This window comes from Eurypyga helias, unplaced genomic scaffold (assembly GCF_000690775.1).
Source record: "Eurypyga helias isolate BGI_N326 unplaced genomic scaffold, ASM69077v1 scaffold8100, whole genome shotgun sequence".
NCBI classification, from domain to species: Eukaryota; Metazoa; Chordata; class Aves; order Eurypygiformes; family Eurypygidae; genus Eurypyga; species Eurypyga helias.
The window spans coordinates 3,442-19,119 of NW_010226206.1; the positions used below are offsets into that span (position 1 = coordinate 3,442).

At 46.6% G+C, this 15,678-nt stretch overlaps 2 protein-coding genes across 2 annotated transcripts in view; both read right to left on the reverse strand.

Moving 5' to 3' along the window:
- The window catches only part of LOC104509919 (puratrophin-1-like), a gene marked incomplete at its 3' end in the record, with an annotated part of 10,976 nt that extends 2,373 nt beyond the window's left edge, over positions 1–8,603 (reverse strand). Inside the window, exons 1-2 of the mRNA XM_010152021.1 lie at positions 8,517–8,603; positions 3,019–3,234 (exon numbers count right to left, since the gene is read on the reverse strand). Coding sequence (XP_010150323.1) covers positions 3,019–3,232 — 214 coding nt within the window. The remainder of the gene's footprint in view (positions 1–3,018; positions 3,235–8,516) is intronic.
- Positions 8,604–8,882: 279 nt separating this feature from the next.
- LOC104509929 overlaps positions 8,883–15,678 on the reverse strand; it is a gene marked incomplete at its 5' end in the record, with an annotated part of 8,519 nt that continues 1,723 nt past the window's right edge. Inside the window, 2 exons of the mRNA XM_010152032.1 lie at positions 8,883–8,990; positions 9,253–10,671. Of these exons, the coding sequence (XP_010150334.1) occupies positions 8,883–8,990; positions 9,253–10,671 (1,527 nt within the window). The remainder of the gene's footprint in view (positions 8,991–9,252; positions 10,672–15,678) is intronic.

Sequence of the window (15,678 nt, forward strand, 5' to 3'; positions counted from 1 at the left end):
CCCTCTATTGTGTGAAAAGCAATTCACAAGAACAGGAGTCACTTCCCATCATACAAAGTGTATGAGAGAGAAGGGGAAAAAATCCCAAGCGCAGGCCAAAACCAGAGGCTTAGAGAAAGTATTTTTTTCTGTTCTGAACTTCATTCTGCTGCAGGAGATACCATCTTGGACCACCTCTCTCCCCAACCCAGGGACAGGCATGCTCTATTGTGTGAAAAGCAATTCACAAGAACAGGAGTCACTTCCCATCATACAAAGTGTATGAGAGAGAAGGGGAAAAAATCCCAAGCGCAGGCCAAAACCAGAGGCTTAGAGAAAGTATTTTTTTCTGTTCTGAACTTCATTCTGCTGCAGGAGATACCATCTTGGACCACCTCTCTCCCCAACCCAGGGACAGGCATGTGAGTTGACCGGCAACACAGATACAGATGGACAGCCCCGAGCACAGAAAACTGCCCTGGAGTGATCTCAATCTGTCACCAGGACATGACTTGAGTAAGGGCCACAGACACAGATGGGCAACATTTAGCAGCAGGGCTTTCTCCCTCCCAGGGACCAGAACTGTGACACAGCTTTCTCCTCCTAACAGCAGGTACAAAAATACTTTGTCTTCGTGATTCAGGAAGAGTTTTATTACTCCTGAAATACTGTATTCTCAACACTGTATAATCAAAGAGCTGGAGATAAGTTAGAAAAAACTTATTAATATACCTTGTTTCATAAGCTAAGGGGATCATTAGAAGTTTTTAAAAAAGCTGAACAGTCAATTACTGGAAAAATGGTTCAATAACCAGGCTCAGTAAAAACTTTCTTACTCTGAAGCAACATCTTTTGTCCATCAGGGAGGCTGGGCACCACCATAACTTGAAGAAACCTTGAACTTGGTATAGGAGCTTGGGAATTGCCTGACTAGGTCAAAAAAAGCAACCGCAGCCACCAGGGCTATGTGCCCAACACCGTGATTTAAGAGCAGAGTGCAAAACTGAAACTCTCCTGAATGGAAAATTTCTTCCTAACTCCATCAGCTACTAGTTTATTAATTAGCTCTTATTGATTATAGAAGTTATTCTTTCTAATTAGATCATTACCAACGTCCAACATAAAGCATTTAACTGAGTGGTGATGCATTCCCTCAGGTGTGAGGATTGCCCACTGAAATCCAAAAGAGAAACAGGAGAGATGTCAATCAAATCCGACACTGCTGCTCCAGAAAATGCGATTCCTCCCTTGGTGGCATCAAACCCAAGCCTTGCTTCTCCAATGCATTTCAAGGGCACATCCCTTCATCCCATATTCAAATGCGTTTACCTCATTTACCACTATGATAGGAATCTGTGACAAAGGAAACAACTAGAGCATTAGATCACATAGTTGGGCCTCTACAAGAGCATGACCTATGAGCTTCTCTTAAAGACCCCTCTCAAGCCCTGTAATGCTTTGGCTGTTATACACACCCTAAAGCATCCAACCTGATCAGCAGATTAGAAATCCTCCTTTGGAATTCGTTCTTAACAGTTTATGTCCCAATGCAGAGTTCCATGTTTGAAGGTACCATAACTCATAGCCATAATGAGAACCTGGTTTCTCATTTCACATTCTTCCAGAAGACTGGAAAAGCCTTAAGTCCCTTTCTTCCTTCCCTGCAAAAAGGTGTTTTCACCTCATTCTCAACCATCTCATGACAAACTATCTTCCAGCCTCTTGCCATAAGACATCCAATTCCATTACAGTATGGGCTGTCACCCTTTTCTGCACCACCTCCAATATTCACCATTTCCTTTCCAAACAAAGGCATCAGAACAGCCCATTTGGGATGCATCACAGAGGTAAAATCACTTATTTCATCTGGCTAAAAGGAGAGTCATCACCTCTCCTTTACACATCTGAGGTCAAAATTGGTCACGCAGCCCCAGCACTGAGTGGGAAATCACTATACTGTATTTCTGCTCTCCTTCCCGATCTCTCCACACTGCAGTTCCGTCTACCTCTCCTCTGCTCTCTAGACAATTTTCAACTCATACGTGGCTCCTGAGCTGATCGAATGTAACCATCTTCTTGCCCCACACCAGACAACCCCCTCTCTGGCTGTAGAAGGAAGCCAGCCCAGAGGGACTGCTTACACAGAGGCTGCCAAAGGGCTGTTTCACACTGGAGAGGTAGATCTCACTTCCTCCTCGTTACTTCGTCTTGAAAGTGTCAAATACAAAGGGTTCTTGTGTGGGCCTGCGCACCAAGCAAACCTGGCTCCTCTGCCCAGCAGCCTCAGCTCTGTCTACCACTCTGCCAGTATTTGTCCCCTGCAGAAGTATTATCTGCAGCAATTTGATACTTGCTGCCATATCAGATGCAAATGCTGAATAACGTTTGACCTACAACTGATCTCGACAGAACAATTCCAGGAAGTCCTCCCTTGATAACTACTTTGGTCATCTGCTATTTAGCTACGCTATCGTTCATCCCACACGGCGCTCATCCTCACTTCATTAGGATATTCAACACTATGTGTCATGAAATCAAGTGTTTTCTAAAAATCTATTATATCTAGGCAGCTACGTTTCATCAACCAAGCTTCTAATTACCAAGAATAAACTGGTTTTACAAGAGCACTGTCAAGCAGCATCTTCTACACTCCTATCCTTTAATTATCTACCAAGGGAATCAAGTTCCTATTGTTTTGACCAGGTCTGATGTCAGGCCCACCAGCCCATCATTAGCTGCACCCTTGCTCTTCACTTTGTGAACTACTGGTATGAGCCCACAGACTGGGCATTTCTGACTCACAGGCGCTTGGTTAATATTTTGAGACTCCTGGGAGCAAGTTCACATGACTTTCGTGAGAAGGAAGTTCTACTTCCTGTCCTTCCCATCCAGCAACTTTAGAGGATTCAAGTTCTTCTGTAGAGCTTTGGGGTGAAAGAAATGGAACTGGCACCAGTCTGCAGCGCTGCATCAGAGGCTCGTCTCCCTTGCCCTCCTACAAAGCACGCTTCACAGACACGTTCCGTCTCGGCTACTCACCAGGCAGGCAGGCAACTCCACTCCTGAGCACCTCTGGGTTCACATCCTTGACTATGGTACGTGCAGATCGACCACCACAGGCAGTCCCAGAAGCTGGGGATGTCGGGGGAGTAATAGCTGCTGAGGTTTCCTCCAGGGCACTGCCTTTACTCGCTGGTTTCAACACATCTGTGCCAGTTGCTTCTCTTCTCGGCTCTGCCCCTTCTGACACCATCCCTGTAGGAGAAGCAGCAGTCAAGCTTGACCAGAGCTCCACCCAAAAGGTCCCAGGTAAGTACCAGATTAGGGAGGGACATGCCCCCAGCCCCAGCACTCCGCAGCTCATCCAGTCCTTGTGCCAGGAGCATGCATGTTCCAAGACTGGTTGTAACTTTAATCCTACTGTAATTCTAAGAAAATAAACCAGTTTATTGTGAAGTTTGCAAGTTACAAAAACTCAATTCAGATCAGGATGGCTGTGGTCAAAGTCCTTTTCGAAGGGAACGTATCAAGCAGTACGTGCCTGCTCACAGCCTGAAAGTCTGGCGGGGTGCAAGCCCCTGGCTAAGCTCCAGCAGCTTGAGCACGCTGAAGTGCTAAACCAGTCTCTGACAGGGAGAGCTGCTCCATCGGAGCAGAATCACTCCCCCAACACCACTTTCAGATTAGTTCCTGAAAATATGAAGTCAACGAGAGGCTGACAAATCAGCTGGAAATTAGCCAAAGAGACCTTGTTCTGCTCATCCAGACTTGAATGAACAGTTAATGGGAAAGTCAGAAACCTATTTTAAAATCCTGAAGAACAGGATGATTACACCAATCAGCTCTGTTTGATACCTGGAGAAAATGCATCCTTTGTCTGATACCTCAGCTCTAACATTCAAGTCATCAGTTATTTCTAAAACTAAATGTCTTGGCTACTGCACAGAAACTAATGCTACTTTTATCAAATTTCAATTTTCATGTAAAAGCAGCTGGAGAGAAGAAAAAAATATATATATACCTATGGTGTAAGAAGTATTATTCCCCATTTCCCAACATTGTAAGAGTTAGAAGCCAACAATACATCTCCAACAACACATCTTTAGCATCTTAAGTACACAGCTAAGCTCTCCCACTGTTTGGCAGGAAGATACACTAAAGAAAAGACTACACTGCACTGCAAATCCCAATACTTCAATATCTACCAACAAAACAAAAGTATCAATCTCTCTTTAGGAAGAGAATGGAGTATTTATTTGCTTGCTCTGAAGTCAGACGTTTTAATTGCTATTTAAAATTGACTTCAACCATCCTACCTTCCTGCTGCATCAACAATGCTGACACTTGACTCAGTTTATTTACTAACAGATTCCAATACTTCATTAAAGAGCAGGATCAGGAACAAAGCAGTCCTTGAAGTGGCTTTCAGTACAAGTTTTAGCAGTGAAGGAGATTTACAGGTTGAGGCTCAGCCCAAACTGCTTTCAAAATTGCTAAAGTGGGTGAGAGAAGTGCCCTGAGCGGCATGGCTCACTGCGCAAAATTATCCGACAGTGGGGGGAAACTGGGAGGGGCTCCAAAGCCCGGCACCATTGAGACCATGACGGAGTAGCTGCTCATTACTCTTCAGTAACACCCCTCTTGAGGGAGCATCCCCAGGACCCAGCTCGGCATCTGCTGCGTTTGACCACATAAGCTGCTGTGGTGGCTTCAGGGCTCTGCACAGTTCTGGGACGCGTCAGAGCTCAGTCGTGTTCCTAATACTACCTCAGCCTCCTCTTCCAGACATGCAAGAAGTCACTCACTGTGAACAACTGCTCGGTCTTCCTGAAGAGGCATTTTAGAGAGACACAGATCTCCCACAGATGGGGTATGTTGAAGATCACCAAGCCATAAAAATCATACCCTAAGAGTTCCCCATTAAAGGGTGACAGACTTTCTAGGAGAACAACTTCTCAAGGCGCTCTAAGGCCTGGCAACAAGGAGAACCACATAGCCTGTAGTAAAGGAGTCTGCATTAAACGAAGACAAGAAAGGGAACATAGCTATATTGAAGGTACCACACTAGGGCAAGAGAAAGACATCAGGGTACATGGCAGCCCTGCCTTGGATATCTCTGAGGAATGAGGGTGCAGCTCCTGAAAACTAGAAGAGAGAAGCATTTTGCTCACCCCACCATAGTCCTGGTCCTGGGGCTTTTCCAGGAAAGCCTCACTGGAGTTGTGCAGCCTCCAGACTACACACATCTTGCCCAAACACATCTCTTCCCTCAGCTTCTCAGGCTCAGCTCAGCCCCGCAGACCCCACCTCTCTCCAAGCAGGCCCAAGCACCCTGTTAGTTATTTGCAATCCGGGGTAGAGGCACTCACTCAAGCGGAAACCGTAGAATGCGGAGGATTACATCAAAAAGCAAATTGAGGACTGAGACATCTGAATTTGCCGTGGTTGCAGGTTCCACCTTTCCCCGAGGTTAAGGAAGTGGTAGAGGAGGATTTGCTTGTGTGGATTTCAAAGAGACATTAGCATTTTTTCTGCAAACTGCCCCAGCACCAGTAACATCTCTGCTAACATCACGTAGTAACAGGGAGCGGAACGCCCTAACAGGTGCTGCTGAATATGCCCCAGTGTGGCTTTTCAGCCCACCTCTTGAATAGCAAGATATTTTCTACACCCCAAAATACAGGAATTCTTTCCAGAGCTGCAGAGTTTCAAAATACACTTTCACTTAATGTCAGTCATTAAGGAAAAACAGCAGTCACATTATCTGTGAATGGAACCAGTGTCAATTCTAAGCCACCAACATGAAACAGCTCACATGTGACTCAAAATCTTTCTAAGTTAGATCATATCTGTGCAGAAAATAAACTCACTGGGAGCGGGAGGAAAGGAAGAGAACTGGGGAGAGGGAAAAGTCTGCAGACACAGTAAACTCAGATGCCGCAGTTCTGAAAGCGTATCATCTACAAGGTCTGCTGGAACAAGCAAGCTCCTCCACCTCACATGGTGCAAATCGTGTGTCTGTCCACTACTGCCAAGGTGGGAGCTGCAGAGCTGAGTTGACCCAGCAAAGACTAAGTTTTACTGTTATTTATAGTCTAGGAGAGAGACCCACAGTTTCCAGCCGTGGACCATAGCAAAAAGACACCAAGACACAGAAACTCACTTGCAGACTGACTGGCTGGAAAAGTCCGTTTGTAGGACATTTGCTTCACCCTGTAATTTTATCTCTGAATTATCTTATTATTCTATCTCTGAGGGTTTAATGGGGCCAGATAAGAGGATGGCTCGTTGGGATCTCAAAGCAATCAAACGTAATTGAATGGATTAAGCTTATTACAGTTTCAGGTCTAGTGTTGAAGAAATACTCCCAGCATTAACAGCTATTTGAGCTAGCCTGTGCCTTAAAGAGTTTTGTTGGTTGGGGGCAGGGGGAACCTGGTGATTTAGATTGTGTCTTTTGCTTTACAAACTCTGAGATAACAGGACTTTTTTTTTTTAACTGCAATGCCAAAGTTTAACACCAGCAAAAGTGGGCCACAAATATCACTTACTTCAGCCAAATCCCCAGAAACATTTAAAATTGTCTTTCATTAAAAACACACTCCATACCCCAGAGAGGTCTGGAGTTGCTGAAATCCACAGCAGCAGCCAAGACTTGTCCTGTGAAGCAGCAAGAACACCACACTTCTTATCTCATACACAAGCCGGACCTGGCTAATTTTAGACAGAAGAGATGGGAACATTGAACAAACAGCCACTCAAGTCTTGAGGAAAGCTTACATCCACACACAACACAGCCTGTTTCCTGAGGTCCAGCCCTGTACAAATACAAAGCGAAGCCAGGTTCAGCTTGCTCAGGGGAAGGGATACCCCCGACATGGTCATTTACTGGCATACACACCCCTAAAAGAGCTACAGGTGGGCGAAGGATGACCTCTTCTTTTTTTTCTGCTCACAGTGGTAAATGCTCAGAGACGCACACTTCATAGACTCGGGGAATGGTTTGGGTTGGAAGGGACCTTAAAGACCATCCAGTTCCAACCCCCCTGCCATGGGCAGGGACACCTTCCACTAGACCAGGTTGCTCCAAGCCTCATCCAGCCTGGCCTTGGACACTTCCAGGGATGGGGCATCCACAGCTTCTCTGGGCAACCTTTACCACTGTCTCACCACCTGTGACCTGACCCCTCCAACTCGCAGAAGAGAAACACTTGTCACTCCAAAAGCATCAGAAATGTCTGGCAACCGTGAGCTTGCCTAATTATAGAATTAAAATATTTTGGTGCGTGTGTTAATGAAATTGCATTTTAACTCATGGACACCAGCCCCATTAGCAGGTCACACTAAGGCAACAGGTAAAATGTGATTTTTGGAGACCTGAAGTAGCTGTGCTGGCAGCCAAACGGAGCCGTGCTGCAGTGGTGAGGTAGGCTCTCAGCCACACAATTTAGGACCCGTGCAAGCATTACGCTGCCAGCCCGTCCCCAGATGACCAGCTCTCTATCTGTTCCTCCTCAGGGTCAGACATGCTCTAGCGATGTGGGTCTGTACCTCCAAACCTTTCAAGAGTCCTCACCAATATTGCAAGCCGGATAATTTTCCTAGCCAGGGGTCTCCGGGAATGAGAGCTGTTGAACTGGAATGGCGTGTTTCACCCGCCCCCGCCACACACATGCTCCGCCATGGGATCTGCATATCTAGCTACAGCCTTCCAGACTCAGCAGAGGCAGGCAAAGCCTACACCATGTCCACGCGGTTACACACTGCCTGCCCACAGTCTGCTGCAGAAGGCAGAGACTCGGACTGCCTGTTCAGCTCCTTCTGAAGGAGCACAGCTCCAGCACAGGAACCCAGGCACCAAGAGGTGTGGCAATAGCTGCTTTAACATAACGCTGAGTTGAAGTTAGATGCTTAATTTTTCCGTGCTCTCCCACTCAAGTTCAACAGCTCCTACTTGAACCATAATCAAGCTGAAGAAAGCATGCCGTAGGGGATGGGAGGGAAGATGGGGGGAAATCCCTCAACTCCACAGTTTGCTTCTTAAATCGGTTACCAGCACACACGTTTGTTGACCTTCAGGTCATGTTACACAGCTAGTATTTTTCTGTGGCATCCACTGCTGCTTCCTCTTGCCACAACTATCTTCCTAAAGCCAATTTTCAACTGCGACAGACTTGTACAGTTAAAGATTCCCTTCTCATGCATTCCTGTTGTGTGCATCCGTAATGTGCACACGATTAATGTAATAGGTGGAGGTATCCAGCAATCAGATTCACTGAAATTCAGTCTCTTGCACCAGAACTCTGTTCTGTAGTGATGTAAAATTGCAAAGAACTATTAAAGAAAATACCTATAATAAACCCACCTGTGAAGAGAAAGCTAATTCCAAGCCACAAAACCAACAACTTAATCACTTCCCTTTTGCTTGTGCTATTACCCCAAAGCCTCCCGCAGAAGTACCTGTCAGCAGTACCTCAAGGACTTTGCTTTGGATCCACGTTATCAAACACAAACACACAAACAACCAATTCCTATACCTTTAGGAGATGATGCCCCAGAAGATGCCTCTTGGTGGGAGTGCGGAGTGGTGGGCTCTGTATGCTCCACTGCCAGTCCTGAGGACAGTGGTCCAACCTCCAGTTCCTCTTCAATAGCTTCCAGTGTTTTTAAGGCTACAGTCTTTGACTTTTCCCCACAAGAAGAGCTTCCCCAGCTCTCCTCTCCACCCTGTGAGTCCTGTACTGCAACACGTTCTGGGTTCAGCACAAACTTCTCTTCACTGTTACAGCCCTGGTTTTCTGCCTGTCTTTGTGGTTCCTCACACCTCTCTCCAGACCTGTGGGTTCTGAATTGACCTGAGCCTTCTGCCTGGGCATCAGGGCCCATCAAAGAGTCACTGTTATTTAATTGTTCTGCCGCCTGATCATCCTCTGCTGACAGGGCAGTTTGGAGTAGTATGGCTTCTTCAGCTTGTTTATGCTGACAGGCAGAGACCTCTTGCTCTTCCCCATCTGACAAGAATGCATCTGTAGGAGCTTGGACAGAACAGTGACTACAACTAGTCTGATTCTCATTTACAGTCAGTATTTGTTCAATCTCTCTGACTTCCTCTGGGCTGTCCCTTCTTCCCAGCTCAAATTCATCTACTTCTCCTTGGTTCTGTTCCGGAGGATGTAATGGAGAACTGAGACTTGATTCCTGATCACTGCAGCAACCACCGATTGCTCCTACATCTGCTGTGTTCCCTGAAGGAGAGCTTCGCTCCATACCTACATCTGAATTCTCATGCGTGATAAGCTGTGTGGTGACCTGGCCGGGTGCAGCGCTCTCACTGACACTCTGGCAAGAAGCATCAGAACCTTCCTGCAGCACGCACTTTGGTCCCGAGGGCCCCAGGACAGACACCGGAGAGGTACCCATCTCCGTCACCTCACTTTGACCCTCGGTTAGTGGTTCTCCACATACTCTCACTATCACCTCCTCTTTAGCAGCAGTAGCATCTAGAATGATTTCTGGGCTCTGCTCCAACGTATCAACACCAGGATTTCCATTCGGACCATCACTTTCTTCTTCCACATTTCCAGGAGCACGAGGCGTTTGTGCTTTGCAGTTGACACCATCTCCAGCACACGTGTCACTGTAGCTGCCCAGTGCATATTGCCAATCGACTGAGTGTTCACTGCAGGTCTCCTGCTCTGTAGATGAGTCTTCTGCACTGCAGGCAGGAGACTCAGACACAGGAAGGCTATTCCCCATGTTTCCAGGGCCTGATATCAGCTGGCTTTCTGGACACAGTTCTCCATGTGCCATGATTTTGTTGCTTTCCAATGGAATTACATTTCTGAGAGCTTCTGTAGAAGTCCTCAGAGCGTCCATCTGACAGTGCTCCTTCTGCATAAGTGCTGACTGAACTAAGTTCTTGGAGTAGGTGCTGTCCTGCACGACAATGAACTTGTGCTTGCCTTTAGATGCATTCACTCGTGTTCTGGGCTGAGTTAGATAACTTAAAGCTAGTGACTGGGTTAAAGAGCCCACTGGTGGCCCAAACCTGGGCAGAGAAACTTCTGTCAGCTCGACGTACTCCCCTTCAAGGTCACTTTTCAAGTTGTCTTGAGGGACAGGACTTGTACAGACACCATTGACAAGAGCCTCACTGAACTGAGGAGCTGTGCTGCTAACGACCAGGTTGTCCCTGTTTGGATTTTGTTCCTGTAGATACTGAGACCCTAGGTCTGGCGAACACACTGCATGGTCCATGGGGAGGCACAAAACTGAATGTTCCTCTGTTATTTCTGGAGAGATGATATTGTTTTCAATTATTTTTGGTTTATTTATAAATTCAGGATTAACCACTTTATCCCAGGGAACACGAAATATTTTATCATCAGTGGTTAGTAAACAATTTTCCAGTGCTATACCCATCCGCTCTCCATTGAACGTACTCAACCATTCCAGATTAAAAATAGAGGTATAGGAAACTTCTGGAATCACGACTTCCTCTACATTATGCTTGTCTTTTGCCAAACATTTCAATACAATTCGTGGAGACTTCTTCAGATAGGGGACCACCTGCAGGTAGAAGTCACCAGGCTTCAAGATTCGCCAGTCAATGGAAGCCAGCTGGACTACGATCTTCTCGTGAATGCACAGGGGCCAGCCCTCATGGCGGAACAGCAAGCCACAGTACTGAACCTGTGGGGAAAAGAGAAAGTTTTCAGCGTGAGGAACAGATCCCAGCACAAGCTTTTGGACAAGAGACATCTGCTCTTTCACAGCTGCAGCAATAAAACATATTAATTTAGGGTCTTTGGCTACTACAGTAGGGGAGTTTTCCATACTAAGGTCTTGTTTCTGCCTGTTAAAGGTAAGTTACTAACACAAGTCATAGAATCCTAATCATGGAATAGTTTGGGTTGGAAGGGACCTTAAAGATGACCTAGTTCCAACCTCCCTGCCATGAGCAGGGACACCTTCCACTAGACCAGGTTGCTCAAAGCCTCATCCAGCCTGGCCTTGAACACTTCCAGGGATGGGGCATCCACAGCTTCTCTGGGCAACCTGTCCCAGTGCTTCACCACCCTCTCCAGGAAGAACTTCTTCCTCACATCCAATTCAAATCTGCCTTCTTCCAATTTAAACCCGTTAACCCTTGTTCTGTCCTTACATGCCCTTGTAAAAAGTGTCCCCCCCTGAGCATTCTTGTCAGACCCTTCAGGGACTGGAAGATGCTATAAGGTCTCCCCACAGCCTTCTCTTCTCTTCTCCAGGCTAAATCACCAGCATCTCAGAATTTGAAGATGAATCAACCAGCTGCCAGTAGTCTCAGCCCAGTTTTAAAGCTGGGTTGGCAGAGACAGGCAGAGGTCTAAGGCAGCAGAGAGAAACTGGTAGTGCTCAAGCTGGGAGACCCTACCTCATTTCTGACTCATTAGGACTAATTTGGCTAAGAAAGCAAAAACTCAGCATCCTTAACAAAGTACCATTAGAGAAACGCAGGCTAACAGCAGCCTGCTTATAACACATGGACAAAACCCACTGTCCTCAGCTAAAGAGCACCCACAGCCTTAACAGAGAAGGTGGCAAATAACAGGCATCATCTCCAGAGCATCCACAACGAGCTCGGGGTTGTACCAGCACACTTGAGACTAGCCAGAGGAGGCTGTGGATACAGAAACCTCACTGCACAGGACGCAGCTAGTCAGCCTGGTACCACAAATGTCTTTTCTCTGGTGAAACAGTTGGGTCTTTAGGCTGAGGTCTGATGGAAGGGAGGTAACAAAAAGCTTTCCTAATGAGGGAAGACAGGATAAAAATGCCAAGGTCTGTTGAGGACTTGGTTTGATTCTCCGAAGTGCTCTGCTGGAGTATGCAGCACGTTCCACCTAATTTTGGTTAAGCCAAATTGAAGATCATGGAGCCAGTAAAAAGCATCACTGATCTGGTGTGATCAAAAGGCTATGCAAGCCAGGCAGAGACAAGGAACATGGGAAGCAGCAGCAAGGGATGGCTGCAACCTACCAGTGAAAAAAGGTAATACTGTGAAGCCAAAGCAGGAGAAAGGAGGCACCAAATGAAGAAGGAAGCACAGGAGAACAACAGAGAAAGAAGGCTGCAAGTCCCATCAGCAAGCTGCAAGGAACTATGCTTGGCATACCAGGGATTTCCTTGTTCCCAAGACATAGCAGCACTCAGGACAAGTCTCAAACAAATCCCAATCATGTAGAAGAACTGAAGTTTCATGGCTGAACTGACTCGTCTCAATTATTTACAGCTTTATCACAACTTCAAAAAATAAAATCACTGCTTTGAACTCAATTCTCTTTGGGTAAAGCAAGATTTACACTGAGCCATGACATAACCCATCAGTTTCAGGATTAGTTTCATCCTTCTCTGCCACGACAAGGGTTTAGGTAGGATTCACCTGTATCAGATGCAGTACTTCAATTATAAAGCAGTCATCTGGAAGCCCAAAGACTTCAGTGTTGGCAGCATCTGACTTCAGACATTTTAGCTTGTTTCTCTTACATGGTCACATGGAGGTCTTGACAGAGAAAGCAATTTATAAACTGCTGTATGCTGCAGGCCAGACAGATGAACAGGGGAAAAAAAATTTAATTCTAATATTTTGCCATATAGCAGAGAAACCACAGAACTGGAACCAACCTCCTGGATCCTCACACACCTTGAAACAACAGGTAATGGCATCACATAAATTCTTCCCTATGCTCATCAGGCTCTACCTGCAGCCCAGCCAGGTTTCTTATCCTCACTGCACCTGATGCAAAGCTACTCAGATGCGTGAAAGCCCAAATCATCCTTCAGATTCAATAATTCCTCCTCCTCCACCCTGGAGCTTATTCTCTTTATATGTTCCCAGTGCTTAAAATTATTAAGCCGTGCACAATTACCTAGTGTGTCTCCCTTGATCATCTCTTAGGCCTACCTGAAGTGCCTCCTTGGTGATGCCTTTTACTTTTCTAAAAACACATTTCTTTGTTCCACCTCTTCATTGTGCAAAGCACCGCAAAACACTGTGTGTAATGGCAACAACGCTTCCCAACTGCGCTAGAAGCATCTCCTAAAGCTCAGATCACACCTCTCTCCCAGTCATGCCCCAACAGTAACCCAGTTATCCCCTAGTTTTTCTTTCCAAACTGATGAACCCCAGTTCCCAACAGAAATCCTGCCTGTAACTTCATGGAGGCACATGCTTGTGCCTGAGCCTACCGTTAGGCAAACTTAAGTACAAAGTTTTAGAGATCATCTTGTGTAATACATTTATCACCCTCCTCCTCCTTTAGGTTATTGCTCACGTCTCCCAGACTGGTTTCATCACAAATATGACACATGCATACTCTTACTTTTTATGCCAAGGTCAGGGATGAGAAGTGATGTGTGTCTCACGACTCCTGCCTTTCACTGCGCTACAAACACCCTCCCTTTCCCCAGTTTGTTCCCCATCTTGCAATATTTGCATAAACCTCCAGCCCTTTGACACAGTAATTTTCCATATGACTCCATAATAAATCCTGTACGGAAGGGATTAGACAACGAAACTTTTCTCTCTAGAGAGAGTTGGTTTATGAAAAAGGCTAGTCTTACACGACCTACCGTGGAGGAAACCACATGAAAAAACACAGTTTTTAATGGGTCAGTTAATTCAGCCCTTGCTCAGTGCATGTTGTTGTAAGCTCAGCTTGTTCTCTGTATTTTGTTACTAGCCCTGACTTAACAGATTCAATAAAAATCCCTGTTATCGAACATTCAGCATGACATGGTAACTTCTTCCATATTCCAGGATGGAAAGCAGCCAGTCCCTTTTCTTCAACACAGTCAATTCCATATCTAGTTCCCAAACTATTATAAAAGTTTATGATTGAAAAGTGGTAAGACACAATCATCAGCAGCATAAACAAAGCTGAGTTGTCTCTGAACCTACGTGACACAGAGTTTCTGTTAAAACCTGGATGCAGAATAAACTATTTGGGGGCCTTTCATGCATGAAGACATCCACACCCCAACCTCACTGCTGAGATGACCTGCCTGCCTACTGACTGGCAAGAGGAAGAAAACCCAGCAATAAAATCACCAAAACCAAAATGCAGAATTCATTGAAGGTCCTGAAAAACCCTACAAAGCCACAGTCTAAACTGCAGCAAGAGTTTTAGAACTTCGGAAGCGCAGCAACCTCATGCTGCTCCTGCTCCAAAAAACACCTTCTAAGGGAAGATTACGTGAAGAGGCATATTTTAGTTGTTTCAACATTTCACTTTGAGGCTTAAGCATTCACTCTTCTCACATCCAATCGCTAGCGAGCCAAACCAGGCCCGTCAGAGGAGTGCCAGGAACAGAGTCTAAGCCCGGCAGTTGCAGCCAGGAATAAAGCTGCCTCTGAGGAAAGAGCAGGGCACCAGTGACAAAGATGGCAGCTCCTAGAGCTACAGGGATGGCAAGGCTGGAAAAGACCAACAGACCACATAGCTCAGGATGTCACCTGAAGGCCAAGGGCAAAACCTGGTTTCTTACTGTGCTGAGCAGAGACAGACTCTTCGGCAAAAACACACACACATCCTTTCCAGTCCCTGGGGATCACACACAGGCTAGTGACTTGAATACGCCCAGCTGAAGCCCATGAACTTGCCTAATACTTCATGAAGCCACATACACTTTTGTCACAGAAGATGCTGACAAAAGATCTAGCTCTCTCAAGATTTCCTACAGTAGTCATTCAGACAGGAGCTACTTCTTTTCACTTTAGTGTGTTTAGGAAAAGTTCACGTGGACTGACTGAACCACAAGGTAAGGCGGAAACATCACTTTTTTATTTTAGACTCTCTAAAAGGCAGACATAACTTTGGAATAACAATAAACAGCCCTGTGATTTCAGGCAGGGCACTCTGCTGAACTGCCTTCCAGTTCTGTGGTTTCTCTGCTATATGGCAAAATATTAGAAGAAGGTGCACACAGTGGAGGTTTGGGCAAGAGAAGGCGTTCCCAGCAAAGGAAAGAGATAGCTTTTAGCAATAACAATTCAAGCAAGCAGACTTAAAATATGGAATAGCCTGGGCCCACCTCTAAAGAGTACAAGGTACCCTGAGCTTCCCTTGATCTCCCTGTATTGCCACTCAAATATACAAAATCCTGAGTTGAGGCCAGAAAGGATCACAGGCCAGGAGGAAAGGCTCAAGGCATCCAGTTTTGCTGAGAGGCTTGTGCCTGCCCTCCACCTTTTGCTGCGCACTCCCCCAGCCATTTCATACCTCAGCAAAAGCCTAACAAAAGTACCTAACAACGAGCTCTGGGCAGCCCTCGTCCTTCGCCTGTGACAGGACGGCGGCTCCCAGCACAGCTCCTGCCCCTGCACCACCTCCCCAAACAGTACCTCACCATACTGGTTTCCTCCTCCAACAGGAAGAGGGGGAAACCAGACACCTCCAGCCCCCTTGCCTCCATGCCCCCTGGGCCCACGCTCCAGGCCAATCTGGGGGGCTGCCAGCACCCTGAGCTCCTCCGGGGACCACCCTCCTCACCCCTCTCCCGCCTCAGAGATCCCCGGAGCCCACCCCCCTCGCATCTCAGGGACCCTCGGGGCCCACCCCTCTCACCTCTCCTGCTTCACAGCCCCCTGCCCTCACACTTCTGCCCCAGGGCCCACTGCCTCAGCACCTCCGACAGCCCCCCGCTCAGCCAAGGCCACTA